At 38.9% G+C, this 21,021-nt stretch overlaps 1 protein-coding gene across 1 annotated transcript in view; it reads left to right on the top strand.

The window, feature by feature from the left end:
• stk32a (serine/threonine kinase 32A) overlaps nucleotides 1–21,021 on the top strand; it is a 209,080-nt gene that overhangs the window by 61,205 nt on the left and 126,854 nt on the right. The window contains exon 2 of the mRNA XM_055149060.1: nucleotides 2,204–2,377. Within this exon, the coding sequence (XP_055005035.1) occupies nucleotides 2,204–2,377 (174 nt within the window). The remainder of the gene's footprint in view (nucleotides 1–2,203; nucleotides 2,378–21,021) is intronic.

The raw sequence follows: 21,021 nt of genomic DNA on the forward strand, positions 1-21,021 counted from the left end.
CCTTTAACTGGAGTTGTACCACATCAATGGGACTTTGAAGTTTTAAATTTATGTCATCTCGAGTTTCTGTGAACAGCCAAAGTGTTCTCAAAGTCTCCCCTTTTAATCCTCATCCACAAAAACACTGAACGTTTAGCCATCAAGGTGACTTTTTTGGGCGGTTTTGATCCCACTTGCTGACAGCCGTTTTCGTGCCAAAATGTTCACTGTACATAAGTGATATTCAATAGGTGTAATAAATCGAGCGCTATGGCAGGACTCTTTCTGCTTGTTCAATAGAAAAACATAAACTGAAGCTGGGAAGTGGGCAGTGTTTCAAAGCATCGGTCTAAGCTGTTATTAAGCTCTGTTAAATATTGTTGTGTAACCGTTTGGCCAGGACGGACAAATACTGACTGCAACATGTGATGGAAAAAGCCTGATTTCACTAATGTAATCACAAAAGATTATTTTTAGAGTATTATTATTTTTCCTCTTGTTGTTTCAATTGATACTTTGCAGTTACATCAGACTGAACATGAATGTGTACTGGCAGAATGTTCAGTTACCATGCACACAGTAGCAGTAAGATGAAACACAAAATGGATTTAAACAGCACATTTTCGGGAGCTTGTGATCAATTTGAAGGTTCACCCGGTCCTGAGAGAGACTTGTTTAACAGTAAAAATCTGCTCTTTCTGTTGCAGATCTTTCTGGTTAGATTATGTGTTAAAGACTGTGTTAAAATTAATCTCAGATTAAAGTGTAACAAATCTCAGACAGAACAGTGTCGACAGTTAGCACCACAATCCGGGAAGTTGATGACATCAGCTGCAAAGTATTAACATGTACCTACATCTGTTGTGTCTGTTTTAGCAGTAATGACAACAGAGATATTGCCTGTTCATACATATTAGGGATGAGCATTTGATGAAATTTTCTTAATCGATCGTCGGAAGAATTAACGATCGATTAATCATTAACATTAACATTTTATTTTAAAATTATCATCATTATTATTACTATCTGCACTACTAATCTGCATAAATAAATTCAACTTTACGACATATAAACCGTAACGACTCTAGAGCCACATCAGCCCGTTTGACATTATAATGTGTTTAATTCAGTTTTGTTCAACTCTCACAGAAACAAAACTTAAAACCGCATCGCTAATTTGCATAAACTAAGCGAAGATAAAACTACAGCTCTTGTGTCGCTGATGCGGTTCAAATTCTGTCGGATTAAAAGACATGACTCAGTGGAATACAGGTTAGTGTGACCAGATTTGCGTTTGTCAAAACCAGGACACCGTACGGGGGGAGGGAGGTTGGGACTCGTCATCGACATTGAGCGACTCTCACCTGGTAAAACTTTTTCCCACTGGACACCGAAACATATGTGCTGCTTTGTACACTGTGCACATGGACTCACACTTGTCCCGAACGCAACGGAAAGCCTGGAATTTCTTGTACAAATCATCGTTAAATACACATTTGTGCTTCGGTACGTTGCAGACTGACCCACTGTTTGTGTCTCGCTCCTTCTGATGCAGAGAGACACATGTACAGACCTGTTTGGTCACGATACACACAGCAACCTACATTCGGTTTGTCGATTAAAATTAACTTAATCAATGAAATTCTTAATGATCAATTATCGATTAATCGATCATGCCCATCCCTAATACATATATTAATCGTTTTTGTCAAATACTGGTCAAACATTTCCTCAAACAGAGAGTAACAATATTTAAATCAAATAAGATTGTATTGATAAGAACAAAAAGTATTTCATTTTGAATTTTGGTTTTTGGCAATCGAAAGTTAGGCTTGGAATTATTCTGAGCATCCTAATTCTTCAGTGTGATAAGTTTTTGTGTTTTGGTTCAATCAGAAAGCAGATTAAGCTTCACACTGTCGATTGCCATAAACTCACATAAATCCAAAAGTAATTCTTGTTGCTGCGTTCACTCTGTCTTGATTTGGTCCTTGTTTCATCTGTGGTTTAGTCCTGATGTGGAGTTGGTTTAATTTAGTTGGTTATAGAAAACTGTGGTGCCCAGTGGGAGCTGACGACACTGTAAACATCATCACAACAAAGAGCTGTGAAGTTGTCCGCCCCTCCAATGGATACCTGCAGCTGGTTAAATGCTCTGAATTGAATGAAGCTCCTCCTTTGACCCTGCTTACCTTTTACCCCCCCCTCTCTCTGTGTCCTGCAGGTACTCATTCCAGGATGAGGAGGACATGTTCATGGTGGTGGACCTTCTTTTGGGAGGAGACCTGAGGTACCACCTGCAGCAGAACGTGCACTTCTCCGAGAGCACCGTCAAACTGTACGTGTGTGAGCTGGCCCTGGCCCTGGGATACCTGCGCACCAAGAGGATCATCCACAGGTACCACTGCCTCAACTCATCTAAAGGACCTATATTACACAAAATGGATTCTTGTGAGCTTTAAGTCGTGTTATAATGCAGTTAACCCATCAAAAACAGACCTGGAGTTGTGTTTTGTCGCATTTACACAGGCTTGAGCAATACTGCATTATTTGGCTGTGTTATGTATTCAGTATTCTACCAGTTAAGTCAGTTGAGATCTAGCCTAATTCATCAGCCGGTTTCACTTCATGGAAACTGTCTGACCTCGCAGCATTAGGATTTGTTCGCTCAACAGTAGGCGGGTACTTTTTTTATTTAACCAATCGCTGCTATTTGGTTGTGATGTATGTAGTGCGCTGGAACACTCAGCGGTGTCTTTGAAAATCCTCGATCTCGGGAATCTTTGCCAACATAGACTGTCAGTCTTCGTCCACATCCATCTTGACTGTTTTGTTTACTGTTGTGTTCCACAAAAAGGGACCCAGACAGACACAACGAGTTTGACGTCATGTCTTCACAGCTTTTCGTTGATTGGCCGGTGTGCGGTCTACAACGTCCGGGGTTCTTGTAAACCGTCTAGTGTATTCTGATTTCTGACCTAGTCACTGGAGAGAAATGAGAGAATTGAGTAGAGGCAGTAGGTGGTAGGGATGGGCATTCGATGAAATTTTCTTAATCGATCGTCGGAAGAATTAACGATCGATTATCGATTAATCATTAACATTTTTATATTAAAATGATCATCATTATTATTACTATCTGCACTACTAATCTGCATAAATAAATTCAACTTTACGACATATAAACCGTAACCACTCTAGAGCCACATCAGCCCGTTTGACATTATAATGTGTTTAATTCAGTTTTGCGCAACTCTCACAGAAACAAAACTTAAAACCGCATCGCTAATTTGCATAAACTCAGCGAAGATAAAACTACAGCTCTTGTGTCGCTGATGTGGTTCAATTTCTGTCAGATTAAAAGACATGATTCAGTGGAATACAGGTTAGTGTGACCAGATTTGCGTTTGTCAAAACCAGGACACCGTACGGGGGGAGGGAGGTGGGGACTCGTCATCGACATTGCGCGACTCTCACCTGGCAAAACTTTTTCCCACTGGACACCGAAACATATGTGCTGCTTTATACACTGTGCACATGGACTCACACTTGTCCCGAACGCAACGGAAAGCGTGGAATTTCTTGTACAAATCATCGTTAAATACGCATTTGTGCTTCGGTACGTTGCAGACTGACCGAATGTTTGTGTCTCGCTCCTTCTGAGTGCAGAGACACATGTACAGACCCTGTTTGGTCACGCTACGCACAGCAACCTACATTCAGTTTGTCGATTAAAATTAACGTAATCGATGAAATTCTTAATGATCAATTATCGATTAATCGATTAATCATGCCCATCCCTAGTAGGTGGCACCAGACTGGCTAATTGACTCATTTGCAATTACAACCTGGCCAAGAAAAAAAACAGCACAAGAAGAATACAAACTCTCACACATCAATCATAATATGAGACAGTGAGACATTTGTACGTTAAAAATACAAAGCTATTAAAAGTGCTGATCCTGTAAAATACTCTGGACTGGAAATTTTATATGGAAATTCCTATGTTACCACATGAGATTACAAGGTGGAGTGTTTTCTGTTTGAGAGAAGAACTCAGCCTAATTATGCAAAGATTGTGTGTTAAATGTGTGAATGAAACAAAACACAACTCCAGGTCAGTTTGCGATGAGGAAACTACATTATATCACACTAGTGCATCAGACTAGTCACTGGTGTAATCCGGTTTCTTTAAACGATCACTCCTGGACGTCTTCCTACCTGTCCTCTTGAATAATATTTCTCAACGGTTCTCTGTGCTCCGCTTTGCCCAGAGGGGTCTCTCCTCCTGACGTGAAGGTCACACCTGACACATCTCTTTAGTCTGAGGCTCTGGTCATCAGAAAATGCACACTTTCAGTCTGTGCTCCTCCTTCAATTTGTGAAATGCAGGTGGAGTGCGCTTCCAGCAGAAAATAGTGCAAAGTCAATGAGTCTCGTGGCCAACAGGAACGTGGCTCAGGACCAGGTTTATTATTTTAAAATGGTTGTTTTTAGCCATGAGCGAGTCTATTAAGTCCATTATGATGTTAGGAAATGTGCTGATGTGCAATGCACCATCACAGGATTGTATTATATGAGTTTATTGGCTGGACAGACTGTATTGTAATATCATAATGGGATTTTCAGGCTTGTACCAGTTGTGTTGAGTAATGTAGAAAAAAAAAACATTGGTACATGCAGGTACAGATAAATACTGACAAATCATATGAACGGGACAATGTCAGACCTTTTTCCTGAATAGAGGTATTTATTTTTTTACTTCTATTAGAGCTCAGTTACAATTTCACAATTATTCACGATTACTAACACTATTATTGAGACAGTGTCCAGTTCTTGGAAGTGGTTTCGCGTCCTATTTGAATGTTTGTAAATTAGCTTTGGATAAAAACTTGACTGTTATTGACAATAACTACTGCATGAATCCATGGCAAAAGGAAAAATCTAATTTGTCAACTGGACAAAAGTTTATTAAATCGAATACATTTCACAGCTCATCCAAGCTGCTTCTTCAGTTCAGGTCACATGCTGGTGGACACATCCTTATATCTGCCTGAAGGGAAGTATCCACCTAAAAATAAACTTTTGTCCACTTGACAAATTGAATTTCTCCTTTTGCCGTGGATTGTACCTGGACGACTGAGGGATTGTACACACATACTGTATGAATCAAAGAGTAAAGTATCACCAATGTAGCTTGGAACTTGGACACTTGGATCAAGGCTCGGTTCTACTCGAGCAGAGCACTGCCAGTGGTTAACCTAAATGCTAACCAGTAGGGATGGGCATGATTAGTCGATTAATCAGTAATTAATCATTAAGAATTTTGTCGATTACTTAAATTTTTAAACGACAAACCAAATGTAGGATGCTGTGCGTAGCGTAGGGTGACCAAACGTCCATTTTCCACATCCTGTCCTGGCCGTCTGTTTTTTGTTTCTTTTTACCTCCGCCAAGGAGGTTATGTTTTTGCTGGCGTTTGTCTGTTTGTTTGTTTGTTTGTTTGTTTGTTTGTCTGTTAGCAACATAACTCAAAAAGTTATGGACCGATTTTGATGAATTTTTCAGGATTTGTTGGAAGTGTGAAAAGGAAGAACTGATTTCATTTTGGGGGTGATCCGGAAGAAATCCTGGATTCTGGATCACTTTGAAATTTTAGTTAACATTGTGGTAAATGGGGCCAAAAATTTTGTTTCTCAATATCTCGTTTAATTATTGACCAAACCCCATGAAATTTGACTCAGGGATGGACAATCGGATCCTCTTTCATATTCCAAATTGAAAGATACGAGACAAATATTTATGGAAAACACAATTAATATGAGGGGGACTGTAGTCCTTGGCGGAGGTCTGCGCTCTCTGAGTGCTTTTCTAGTTTTAAATAAAGTGATGCAAATGTCCGGGTTTTCATTACCTTTCATTGGGCCATTAAATTGAGCATCTCTCGTAGCTCTCTCTGGACTCAGAAGGAGCAAGCAGACACAAACAGTTGGTCAGTCTGCAACACGCCGAAGCGCAAATGCACATTTAACGATGACTTGTACAAGAAATTCCCCGCTTTTTGTCCCGGTTGAGACAAGTGTGAGGCCATGTGCACAGTGTACAAAGCAGCACATATGTTTCAGTGTCCAGTGGGGGTGCCAGGGACCTCAAAGCTCACCAGGACACTGAAAAACATTAAAAAGCTTTGCCAGATGAGAGTAGCTCAATGTCGATGACGAGGCCCTACCTCCCACCCCCCGTACGGTGTCCTGGTTTTGACAAATGCAAATATGGTCACACTAACATGTATTCCACCGAGTCGTGTCCTTTAGTCCGACAGAATTTGAACCGCATCACAGCACAAGAGCTGTTTTTTCTTCTCTTAGTTTATGCAAATGAGCCATGCGGTTTTAAGTTTCATTTCTGTGAGAGTTGCGCAAATCTGCATTAAACACATACTAATGTCAAAACAGGCTGATGTGGCTCTTGAGTGGTTACGGTTTATATGTCGTAAAGTTGAATTTATTTATGCAGATTAGTAGTGCAGATAGTAATAATAATGATGATAATTTTAATATAAAAACGTTAATGATTAATTGAAAATCGATCCTTAATTCTCCTGACGATCGATTAAGAAAATTTAATTGAAAGCCCATCCCTACAAACCAGTTACCTACCTGTGTTTACCTTAAAATATCACAGAGAAAAAGCCCAGTGACAGAGGATACTCTTGACCTCAGTAAGCAGAAGCTGTGGCTACAATTACGGATCAGCAGACACAACCAAAAGAAACAGATGAGGATGATGCCACAGAAATCAGGAAGTCACTCCACTCTGATGGAGAAGACAGCTGCTGCAGCAAAACAGAACTCTCCAGCTGATGGAGAAGGTGAAACGGCTGAGGATCTTAAACACGGACAAGGATAAAAACTTGCAGACTTGGAGAGGAGAGTGGAAAGTTGACGATTTGAAGCAGTACTCCAGACTGAATAACCTCATCATTACTGGGCTCAAAATCAAGCGGTTTCTGTCCACCTTCATCTTAAAACAGTCATTTGAAGACATTAAGGAGCAGATTTTAGGAAGAGAGAAGGGCTGATTTGAGAAACAGATGAAGGGAGCTTCTGTGAAAAGTGAAAGTGCGAATCCCTCTTTGAACAGAAATGGGGGATTGAGACTTAAATTACCAGCTGTCTGCAGGAGCATCTTCACGCTGTGGACTAGTGAGAGATCAAGCCAATCAAATGCTAATTAGGTTCTCAACGGTGGAGAAGGTGAGTCAGTGAAATTTTAGTAGTGGGGAGTTTGACTTTAATGTTCCTCCATTTGGGTCAGGACTTATTTAACTCAGTGTGGTGTAAATCCTGGTGTCTCAGGCCAGTAACAGAAACTAAAATAGTTTCTGGATGAGAGCAGAAATGCCTTGATTTTAAAGGTTCTGTATTACGCTATGTTTTGATCTATGTTATAATGCTGTTTCCTGATCATAAACATATCTGGAGTTGTGTTTTGTTTCATTTAAAAATGTTTAACACACAAATTCTGCATATTTAGTCTGAGTTCTTCTCTCAGGCTACGTTTGTATGAGGACGGTCTGAACAGAAGATGCAAATGTGGCGTCGCGTCTTCACTTTTTATTCCGTGTTTAGACAAGTGTTTTCGGGAGGAAATCTGCGTGCATATGGTGACGCAGAAGTGTGTGGAATTCGATTGTGTATACATGCCAGATGGCTAGGGGGTGATGTATGGTATGTGACATAAACGTGTACACGATGTGAGCAGATCTGATCATAGTTTTGTGTCTTGGGCAGTGTAGACTGAAACGCTACGGCGGAGCGTGTTCAGCTTTTCCAATCTGGAGGGTGGGTTCAGATTTTTGCGTTTTTTAAGCTCCAAAACGCCATCACTATCTAAACAAAAGGCACTGCTAATAAAATATTTTGTCGATTTTTACCCATAAACAGGCCCACAAACTAAAAACACTGAAGTGCTCCTCTGTAGTCCAGTGAGGTTCATGCAGCCTTCCGATAATGTTATTAGGTTATTTTTTCAGACTGAGAGTTTGTTTTCATACCTGACATACCTACAGTACATACCTTCATACCTGCTTCCTCTGGTAGGAAGACAGCACCAAAACTTGTATAAATCAACTGAGCAGACTTGTCTCAGAAACATTATGTGACCACTCTGAGGAAAACCGCTAGTGAATAGTCCAAACTGTCAGGTATGAAAACAAACTCTTGGTCTGAAAACAGAACCTAATAACATAAGTGCTCCTCTGTGTTTTAAAGCCCCTTTAAAAGCACCTTCACTGCAATATTTGGATAATTTCAGTGCTGGAATTGCCCATTTTTACTGAATACAAGGTAAAAGGAGCTGTTAACTTGAAAACTTCTGCTTCATGACAGCACAAGATGGAACAGAGCATTTTGAGCTTTGGAGATGTAGACAGACGAATAATAAAAATGTTTTTGAGGAGGCAACAACATTCTAACATGTCTTCAAGCTCAAAGAGTGAATTTTGCGTAATTTAGGACCTTTACCATGTATCCAAACGACTACCTCTTAAACCAGACATGTTAAACTCAGGCCCGGGGGCCAAATTTGGCCCGGAATATAATTATATTTGGCCCACGAGATCATATCAAATACCTAATACATATTTGATAACTATATCTGTATCCTGCTGCATTATTTAATATTTTGTTATTATTTTATATGATGCTTGTTTTGGATTCAATGTTTAAGCAAAACTATTATTAAACATTGATTTTAAGAAAAGGTTTAATGTTACATATCTCGAAAGAAGAGAAAACATGCAGATGTTGTTGAAAATGTTCAATAAATATTTAGTTTGGCCGATGACTTAGTCCCAGTTTTATATTTCGGCCCGCTGTGAATTTGACTTTGACAACCCTGTCTTAAACCTTCTCTCCAATAAACACAGTATACTCCATATATCCTATTTTTGCGTAGCTCCAAAACAATATCAATACATCTTTTTTTCCTTACGTCTTGAATACAGTAGATTTTAATGATTCTTAAAGGTGCATTGTGTAACTTTTCTGGTGGAGAGTCTGTCAAATACTTTTCTCCATGGAGATGTTATTGCTTTGTCTGGAATGTTTCACAGTATGGCATTAAACCTTTCTATCTTCATGGAGACCAAACCAGACCAAGTTATAGTTACAGGTCAGATCTGTGGAGAGGCGACCCCACTCACAGTCATATGCATGTTTTTCCAAGGTATTTTTTGAGCTATAGAACCACATATAAATGTAAGGTAGAGCTGTTTAATGTTATACTATGGAACATTCCAGGCAGAGCAATCAGCAGCATCTCAGGTGACAGATCCCCAACCAAAAAGTTTCGTAGTATACCTGCAGTTTTGTCTCTCTCTCGGTGCTACAGCTTGTCAGTGCGGTCCTCTTTCTTTCTCTCTCCTCTCAGACCTGACCTCCGTGCTCTTGTTCTTCTCCACTCTTCACCGCGCAGATTTTCATGGAGAGCTCTTCCTGTGCGGTGACTAATCGGACACGTCACCGCGCTGTAGAACCATCATTTATCAAAATCACACAAGACAAATTAGGCCATTTCACTTAACCAATGCCGCTCGCTCTTGTCCGTGCTTCAAAACCTCCACCGGACAATGGGACTAACAAGTATTACGTTTGGAGTACTGTGGGGCCTGTTCATTGTCTTCTTACACACAGATCTTAAAGGTACTATATTACGTAAAATTCACCTCAAGCTGTGTTTTGTTTCATTCACACACGTGTTTTGTTTCATTCACACATGTCTGAGTAATCCTTTATTAGTCTGTCTACTCCAAATGCTCTGTTCCACCTTGATTTTGGCAATTCCAGAGCTGAAATGATTCTAGTGAAGGTGTGTGGAGGCTCAAAACACAGTGGAGCACTTCCTGTATTACTTTTATTTTATTTACTGCATTTACTGTTTGAGAGAAGAACTCAGCCTAAATATGCAGGGTTTGTGAGTTGTGACATGTGTGAATGAAACAAAAGGAAATAACATTATAACATAGATCAGAAAATAGCGTAATATGGTGGATGGAGGGTTCGCCACCTGCTTGGCTCCATAGAGATATTTTTGTGTTACCTGGAATGTTCCACACAGTACTTGAAACGTACACCTCAGAGCTTTGCACCCCCGACCTGGTGGGTGGGTCTGTTGTATCCAGCACCACATGGCTGTGGATCTGGATGGCTGCCTGCCTACGTTGGGTTAACTCCACACCACTCCCCTACCCTGCTGCTCGTCCTGTGAAATGTTTGTACTAAAGCTGCTCGATTATGGAAAAAAACATTATCAAAATTATTTTGGTCAATAATGAAATCATGATCTCCCCCAAAAAAAGACTTTCTTATTGATAATTTATACAAAACTTTCAAATTAAAAACAAATATAGGTTACAAATATGAACCAATTTTGTGATGTATTAAACATAAAATAAATAAAATATACTTTGAACATGAAATAAAGCATAGAAAAACATAAATGTGTCCAAAGTAAACTATATTTATTTATTTTATTTTTTCAAATATAGAGATTGTAGAACAACTGGATATAAACTTATTTATATGAACAGTATCCCAAAATAAACTTGTTAACTGTTAAGCTTAAATTGTTTCAACTCGATTGTATGAGTTTGGAGATCGTTTGACACACAAATCGAAATTGCGATCAAAATTCAATTAATTGCACAGCCTTAGTTTGTACTGTGTTTTGACTGCAGAAAAAACTCCACGACAACAGCACACTCTGCCGTACTATGCCTCGATAGGAGCATGGTGTGGGGCTGTTCTCTTGGTTTTCCTCCTTCCTGTATCCTCATGTTATGCTGCAGTGTTTACTCCTACATGTGAAGAAATTGACAAATAAAGGCCATTATTCATTCATTCATTTGATATGGCTTTAAAGATCTCTATTGCCTTATAGACAGGTCGGTGAATTGATTAAGTTACAGGTCAGATCTGTGTGTAGGCGATCCCACTGACTGCTAACAGTATGCGTTAGATTTTTCAGGTCTTTGAAAACCTAATACAAAAATAAATAAAGAGATAATAGACAAGTTTAATGCCACTATGAAGAATATTTCCAGGCAAAGCTAAAAAATCTCCATGGAGACAAACATGTGGCAAATCCTCCACTAGAAAAGTTACATGTTACATATTTAAAGGGTCCATATTAGGCTGTTTTCTGATCTATGTTATAATGTCGTTTACTTATCAAAAACATACCTGGGGCTGTGTTTTGTTTTATTCACACATTCACACTTGTGATGTCATGTGCTCCACTGTGTTTTTACATTCTAACATGACTTAAAGCTCACAAGAGTCAGTTTTGTGTAATATAGAACCTTTAGCAGATAAATCACCATAACCAGGATTGAAAAGTGGATGGTTGATTCACAGGTGTTGAAGTAATTTTGTTCTCAATCCAATCAAAATCTCCTCCATCAGAATTCATTATCTCCAAATAGGACAACTCAAGCTCATTTTTATGGAAATGGGGGAATGTAATTTCCCTCGTCACTCGTTGATCGTGTGATGCTTTGTAAAGATGGCGTGTTTTCGTGTGCGCTTGGATGACTGTGATGAGCAGGGCTGGTATCGTTCAGAAGATGCCGATACGATACATACCTCGAAACATAACCCACGATACGATACATAACTCGATACATAACCCACGATACACAACCCACGATACATAACTCGATACATAACCCACGACACATACCTCGATACATAACCCACGATACGATACATAACTCGATACATAACCCACGATACACAACCCACAATACGATACATAACTCGATACATAACCCACGATACATAACCCACAATACGATACATACCTCGATACATAACCCATGATACGATACATAACTACGATACATAACCCACGATACATAACCCACAATACGATACATACCTCGATACATAACCCACGATACATACGATACATACATACTACCTCGATACATAACCCACAATACATACGTCGATACATAACCCACGATACGATACATACCTCGATACATAACCCATGATACGATACATAACTCGATACATAACCCACGATACATACCACGATACATAACCCACGATACATACCTCGATACATAACCCACGATATGATACATAACCCACGATACATACCTCGATACATAACCCACAATACATACGTCGATACATAACCCATGATACGATACATAACACGATACATAACCCACGATACATAACCCACAATACGATACATACCTCGATACATAACCCACGATACGATACATAACTCGATACATAAACCCACAGATACATACCTCGATACATAACCCACGATACATACCTCGATACATAACGATACATAACCCACGATACATAATACATAACCCACGATACATACCTCGATACATAACCCACGATATGATACATAACCCACGATACATACCTCGATACATAACCCACGATATGATACATAACCCACGATACATACCCGATACGATACATAACCACGATACATACGATACATAACCCACGATACATACCACGATACATACCTGATACATAACCCACGATACGATACATACCTCGATACATAACCCATGATACGATACATATCTCGATACATAACCCACAATACCATACATATCTCGATACAGTGAGCTTACGATTTGATACTATTCAATACGATATATTTCAAATCAATTTGATACAGTTCAATGAAAAATAAAGGCTAAATCGTGGCTGTGACACTAAGACCCCATCCACACTATAGTACGTATTTGTCATCATGTCTATTTTAAGTTTTTTAAATATTTTATTCTCTCTGGTTTATTTGCCCCAGAATTTCTGCTGGTAGAAGGACTTATCTGAAAAATTGCAATTTACAAGGTTGCAAAGTTGCAATTTTGTGGACAAACATGTTTTCTTCTTTCATGGAGACGTGTTTAATTTAGCATCTTAGAAAGTCATTGTTGAACTCCATGATGAGAAACAGATCACTGAGAGTCGATAAACTCTTTGTGCACTTGACACAGAATTCACACACTGTGCGCTAAGCAGCAGAACCTCCTGGGCATTTTAAACCAGAGAGAATAAAATATCAAAATTAAAATAGGCACCAAGACTGTTTTTTGATTGGTGTTATGTGAAATAAACTTTAAATTAAATATTGGAAATGGAGGTCAAAATCTTTTTTTTTTGTTTGCCACTAAAACAGAATAATGAAATGAATGCTAATGAAGCTGTTTTCCTATTTTATTGTTTTTCATTCTTAACTGAAATGCAAAAGAACGAATGGTACATGGACCATTTTGGCCTATAGGGTTTACATTGTGTAATACCACCGACCTTATAATACCTGATCCCATACATGTACTTGGACTAAAAATTACACGCACATATTTAGTGTATCCTCTACAAGCTCAAGGTTACATGGGCTTTTTTCCATGGGCCTATTATTGGAACAACTACATGGCAACCTGCAGCCAGAGTTAGCCTAATATATTTAAAGGAGCTCCTACCCATAGCACAGGAAGCTATCATGAAGTTTTTATTGTTGTAACATACTTTTTTTTGGTATAATTTTCTGAGTTGGCTTTAAAGGTGCACCGTGTAACTTTTCTGGTCTGTCACCTGCTTATCTCCATAACGTGTATCTAAAATGTTACACAGTATAGCATTAAACATCTGTCTAGCATTTATTTCATTATGTTTTGTAACTGAAGTAAGACCTCGTAAACATACGTTCTTACTGTATCTCGGGTTGCCTCTACACAGATCTTAATTGTAATTTGGTCTGGTGACGTCTTTATGTAGATACGTAAGTTTATTGGCATATGTAATAGAACATTCCAGCCCAAAGCATTAACATCTCCACAAATACAAGCAGGTGGTGGACCCTCTGCCAGTAAAGTTACGCAGTGTAGCTTTAAGAAAGACACATGTTAAAGTTGGTATACTTTTACATGGGTGTCAAGTAGGGGTGGGCATTTATTACCTCCGCCAAGGAGGTTATGTTTTTGCCGGCGTTTGTCTGTTTGTTTGTTGTTTGTTTGTTTGTTTGTCTGTTAGCAACATAACTCCAAAAGTTATGGACCGATTTTGATGAAATTTTCAGGATTTGTTGGAAATGTGCAAAGGAAGAACTGATTTCATTTTGGGGGTGATCCGGAAGAAATCCTAGATTCTGGATCACTTTGAAATTTTAGTTAACATTGTGGTAAATGGGGCCAAAAATTTGTTTCCCAATATCTCAGTTAATTATTGACCAAACCCCATGAAATTTGACTCAGGGATGGACAATGGGATCCTCTTTCATATTCCAAAGGCTGATCCGGATCTCATCCAGAAGACTGATTTTATCGCAATTTATATAAAAAATGGGGGTAGTCCTTGGCGGAGGTCTGCGCTCTCTGAGTGCTTTTCTAGTATTACATATTTTTTAAACACAATATGTATTTTGACATGCCATATATATCGATATAATTCTTATATTTAATTCTGATTTGACTGCTTCACTTGTTTGTCTTCTCTGTCATCGCCTCCGCCTTCTTGATTTTGCTTTCACTCCTCACTACCGCCGTGAATACCCAAAGTTGGTACCATTGAAAAGCTTCAAGCACCACGAACCTTTTCCACACAGCACATCCTCTGTCACAGAGAAAACACTCATATTCCACTGAGTCGTGTCCTTTAGTCCGATGAGCAGCTGTTTATGCAAATGAGCCATGGGGTTTTAAGTTTTGTTTCTGTAAAACGTAAACACGTGCCCAAACTGCATTAAACACATTATAATCTCAAACGGGCTGATGTGGTTTTATAGTTGTTCTGGTTTATATGTTGTAAAGTTTAGTAATGTAAAGTTTATTTATGCAGAAGATTTTAATGAATAATCTGCTGCAGTGTCACTTGTACAATAGTGTTTGGAAACATCTGGATTGTGGGAAACCTCACAGCTCGTACAGTACTGTACAGTTAACAGAGTTCATGCAAAGATGAGCTTGAGTTGAGTTGTTTTATTTATGAATGAAAAGAAGGCAATATGTATCATTTCTTTTATTTTACAGTTAAATTATTATTTATGTAATTACAGATTTTTTGTAAATGTGGTGGAAGCACTTTGTTCCTACATGAACTGCCGACCTCTTGTACTTCAGTAAAAAAAAGATAGTGTGGAATTTGGCAGATTTGTTTTTGCAGGAGATTTGGGGGGTTATTTTTCCTGTACAGATATCCAGATATATATCGTATATCGAGATGTAGCAAAATATATCAAGATATATTATTTGCTCCATATCACCCAGCCCTAGTATCAACCTATTTATTGTGTCTGAAAGCAAAAACACAGAATTTGGAGTTGCCAGATAATATACAACCAATATCACTTTGTAATAAACCTAAAAGGTCTCTTTGATTTAATGTATCCTGGTATTGATCTTATATGATGCTTTATGGCATCTCAGGTTAATTTGTGACTGTATGGAGCTCAACAGTGACGGCCCACCCCCCGGTTTTGTTACAAATTTTCCCATAAATTTTTCACATAGACATTCCGAAAAAAACAAATTGAAAGCTCAGGGCTGCTCAGCTCTGTGGAGACTAATGACCATAAAACCTACCATTTTAAGTAAAATCTGTTTCTGAAACTTTATAAACCACTAACATTAAGTTGAATCTTGAGTTTTAAACTTGCGCTTTGGACTTAAAACAATGATGTTATGGATATGAGCTCGCATGTAGCTGTGAGCTTCTATTAAAGGGCTCATATTTACCTCCGCCAAGGAGGTTATGTTTTTGCCGGCGTTTGTCTGTTTGTTTGTTTGTTTGTTTGTCTGTTAGCAACATAACTCAAAAAGTTATGGACCGATTTTGATGAAATTTTCAGGAAGGATTGTTGGAAATGTGAAAAGGAAGAACTGATTTCATTTTGGGGGTGATCAGGAAGAAATCCTGGAATCTGGATCACTTTGAAATTTTAGTTAACATTGTGGTAAATGGGGCCAAAAATTTTGTTTCTCAATATCTCGGTTAATTATTGACCAAACCCCATGAAATTTGAGTCAGGGATGGACAATGGGATCCTCTTTCATATTCCAAAGGCTGATCCGGATCTGATCCAGAAGACTAATTTTATCGCAATTTATATAAAAAATGGGGGTAGTCCTTGGCGGAGGTCTGCGCTCTCTGAGTGCTTTTCTAGTTCACTATGTTATCCTCATCACAAACACACCTGGAGATGTGTTTTGTTTCATTCACACATATTTAACACACAAATCCTGCATATTTAGGCGAGAAAGTTATTTTCTCAAACAGAAAACACCCTGTTCCACCTTATGATGTCATGTGATAATACAGGAAGTGTTCCACTGTTTTCTATTGTGCTCGGAACTGTTGGAAAACCGACCTCCACCTCGGGACAATGCGCTGGAGCGGCCAATCAAATCAGGGTCTAGAAACACAAACTCGGGCTAGTTCAGTGCAGACTGAGTCGGTTGGATTTACGTCACAGCAAAAATGGCAGTGTTCACAGTAACACATATAACCTACAGAACATTATAATTGTATCAGTAGTCACTTCTGCTAATGTTTCCGTTAAACCAACACAAATTTTAAGTTATGTGAGCCTAGGTTACACAATACTTGAATGAACAAAATTATACTTACATGATGCGCCGTCTCTGTTGGAGTACTTTATGTATGTTAATATGGCTAACAAAATAAACTTTAAACTTTCTTGGGCATCCATATTTTCCCCAACTGTTGCAATGGAACACATTTACAACGGATGTCAGCGATACTGACTCGGATTTATCCACGACCGACATTAAACTCCATTCACCTTCACTAAAGTCATGTGGATCATTTCAGCCCTGGAATCGCCAATCTCGACTGAACCAAAGGTAAAAAGAGCTGTTGATTTGAAAACTACTCCTTCATGACATCACAAGGTGGAACAGAGCATTTTGAGCTTTGGACATATAGACAGACTAATGATAAAGGGTTACTCAGACATGCGTGAATGAAACAAAACACAACTCCTGGCATGTTTTTGAAGAGGTAAGAGCATTCTAGCAACGTTTAAAACTCACAAGAGTCCAAAATAGTACCTTAAATATTTGAATGTTTCAAAAAGTGTATGGGAAAGTGAATCGAAAATTCAAGATACTGCTGAGCTTCACCGACATTTTGAAATCAGTTCTAGAAACGCATGTCACAGATCGACGTATTTTTGTAAGAACTAATGCGAATCTCAAGCAAAACGTCCAGATCAAGCTGGTCATGCTTTTTTTTTTTTTTTACAGTGAACGCTTATGCAACAAATATGGCCGCCTCTCTTGGGACCGGGTTAAGACTCACAACAGGGTCATCCCATAAGAGAGTTTGGGTGGAAAATCTGAGCGAGTCCGGCGTTCTCATGGGGCCCCCCGATGCCCGCGAGCCGGTGCTGTGCTGTGGCCTGAGACTTCGTTTAATTCCACGCTACGCTTACGACCAAATGAGGATTATATGTGTTATTTTTAATCTTATTATTTTCGACCAATTCTCCTCCATCTGTCGCGGTCTCCGAATGAACTAAATGCGGTGTTTTGCTGCTGTGAGTGAGGAGAGGTCAGGCTGTCAGAGCTGGACAAAAATAAAGCAGAAAATGGCCTCTAATCACATAATTACAGTAATAGGCTCAAAGTGACACAAACTAGAAGCAGACTTATAAATACCTTAATAACATAATTGTGTTTTTGCAATGACGGGACCTGAGTCTGTGATTAAGAAAGTTTTATACAGAAAGTTAGGACAAAAAAACAAGACTGGAAGAAGTGAGTAGCTCAGTTGATGGTTCAAATCCTGCTTTTGACGTACATATTATTGGTTGAGTGGTCGGATCCACTGACCCACAAGTCATGAGTGTGATTCCATTTCCAGTTCCCACAGATGAATGTTGTTGTGTCATTGGACAAGACACTAAACCCACCTCACCCCCAGTGTCTGCATGCACTGGTGTGTGACTGGACAGTGTTGGGGAGTAACAGATTACATGTACCGGAGTTACGTAATCAGAGTACAAATTATGAGTAACTGTATTCGGTTACAGTTACTGTTTCAATGAGTGGTAAATTAATTACAGTTACTTTGTTGAAATAAATCGATTACACGGCGGTATTTTCCTGTTTTCACATTTTGGGCTATATCCCCATTTTTTTTTTTTTTTTTTTTTTTTTCAGTAATTCCACTCATTACTGGAAACTAAACCAGGTCTAAACCGACTAAACCAGGATAAACCAGGTCTAAACCAGGACTAAAAGGATTAAACCAGGACTAAAAACTAAAACAGGATAAACCAGGTCTAAACCAGGAGACTAAACCATCTAAACCAGGACTAAACCAGGTCTAAACTAGATCTAAACTAGATCTAAACCAGGACTAAACCAGGCCTAAACTAGATCTAAACTAGATCTAAACCAGGACTAAACCAGGATTAAAACCAGGTCTAAACCAGGACTTAAAAAGGATTAAACCAGGATTAAACCAGGACTAAAACCAGGTCTAAACTAGAGCTAAACTAGATCTAAACCAGGTCTAAACCAGGATTAAAACCAGGTCTAAACCAGGACTAAAACAGGATTAAACCAGGACTAAAACCAGGTCTAAACTAGAGCTAAACTAGATCTAAACCAGGACTAAACCAGGACTAAAACCAGGTCTAAAACAGGATTAAACCAGGTCTAAACCAGGACTAAAACAGGATTTAACAGGATTTAACGGGACTAAACCATGCTGTGCGGACGTGTCTCCTCCTCCTTTATCAATAATATTTTTAATACAGTTAAGTAAAGTCTGGGCTTTTTATTGTCTTTTAGCAGACAAAACATCTTATGTGAAGATATCCTAGTCTTTGCTTCTCTACAGCAAATCAAGTAATCCAAAGTATTCAGATTACGTTACTCACTTTAAGTAACTTAATGGATTCTGTTACAAACAACATTTTGGGATATGTAATCTGTAATCTGTAGGGGATTACATTTTAAAAGTCACCTTCCCAACACTGTGAATGGGTGAGTGGTTCCTTCATGTAAAGCGCTGTATAAAAGTGCGACTATTTACTATTTAACTACAGAACTTAATATAGTCATTTTTGTGGCAGGCAAATGCATTGGTTAAGTCCTGATGTAGACTTGTTCTGGTCCTTGTCCAATGAGTTTCATTTGGTCTTCCGATAATTTATGTTATTAGGTTCTTTTTTCAGACCAAAACTTTGTTTTCATACCTGACAGTTTTGACTGCTCTCTGCGCTCTTCCTCAGAGTGGTCATGTAATGTTGCTGTGACGTGTCCGGTCAGCTGATTTAAACCACTCTGAGAACACTTTGCGGTCTTCCTCAGAGTGGTCCAAACTGTCAGGTATGAAAAACGAACTCTTGGTCTGAAAAAAAGAACCTAATAACATTGCTCTAGGCAAGGCAAGGCAAGTTTATTTGTATAGCACAATTCGTACACAAAGTAATTCAAAGTGCTTTACAGAATAAGAAATACATTAAAATCATAATAAAAACAAATCAAAACATAAATAATCATGAAGATTAAAATTAAAAAAGAGACATAAATTGGAGAGAAGAGTGCAGAATGAAAACCTTTCAGTTATTTGCACAGTTAAACAGAAATGTTTTGAGCCTGGATTTAAACAGCGTCACAGAAGAGCCTGTCTCACATGTTCAGACTGTTCCAGGTTTTAGCTGCATGAACCTGAAACGCTGACTCCCCTTGTTTAGTCGTGACTCTGGGCACCAGCAGGAGGCCGGTCCCTGAGCTCCTCAGAGTGCGAGATGGTTCATATGACACTAACATGTCACAGATGTACTAGTCCTTCTGCAGTCCCGGTTTAGTCCTGGTTTAGTTCAGGTTTATTGTGAGGTTTAGTCATGGTTTAGGGGAGACGACAGTATGGGAGTCCCCGCTTTGACTGCTGCTCCACAACAGCAGCAGAAGATGGATGGATGATGATGAATCGACCCAGTCTAAACGTGATGTGTATGTAAGCGTGAACACAGCCTAAGAAATGCGACTCTGGTTTAATAAAATAATAAATAATACATTTCTGGTTGATCTTGGCGGCCTCCATCTTGTCAACTTCTAACAACAATGTACCTATGGTTTACAAAAGTATGAGTGATACTAGACCACGGAAACACTAACAAATGCACCTTAACTAACCGTAATAATGTGGCGACAGAAGCTCAGTTGGTAGAGTGTTTGTCCACAGATCCAAAGGTTGGCGAACATAAACATCACTGTTATCCACTGACCCATGGGTTGACGATTCGATGAATGCTGCCATTGTATCGCTGGGCAAGACACTTAACCCACCTCACACCTGGGTAAACTGTATATAATTGTGAGCGCTTCCATGATATAAAGAGCTTTGAGTGCTTTGAAGTTGGAAAAGCGATATATAAAAATGTGACCATTTACCACAGAGATCTCTGACCTTTTTCTTCTGTTGAGCTTCCTTTATAAAAGGAAAATACCAGAGAACTACTCATTTTAGCAGTCGCAAGAAATTGAGAAAGCAGAAGAGCTATGGCAAGTTTTAAACTGTGTACAGTTAAGATGCCTATAAAAAATAAACCATTATTCATTTATTAGTGCACAAGTTAGGCATCAAAATGACACATTTACCATGGTAAACAATCAGATTTTAAGTTATTAAGGGCAATGCACATAACTCCGAAATCCCTTGGCGAGCTACTTGGAAGGGGGTGGGACTGGTAGCTCCCAGGCTACAGTTTGGAAACCCCTGATTTACCATTTAACCCCTCCAGACCGACAGTGGACATGTTTTACATAACTGTGCATAACTTTCCAACTATAAATGACAGAAACGTACACTTTTAGCTTGAAAAGCTGAGAGTTTTGGCTTTCCGAACATTTCTCTGGCATTACCCATCAGACACACGCTGCGTGATGATGTAAAACCAATAGGAAAACCAGTGGGAAAACTAGTGTCCAATAAGAACTTTGTTTTCCGCCAAACACATGCG

The sequence above is a fragment of the Boleophthalmus pectinirostris genome, unplaced genomic scaffold, assembly GCF_026225935.1.
Source record: "Boleophthalmus pectinirostris isolate CB_2022bp ecotype Guang Dong unplaced genomic scaffold, ASM2622593v1 HiC_scaffold_12, whole genome shotgun sequence".
Lineage (NCBI taxonomy): Eukaryota > Metazoa > Chordata > Actinopteri > Gobiiformes > Gobiidae > Boleophthalmus > Boleophthalmus pectinirostris.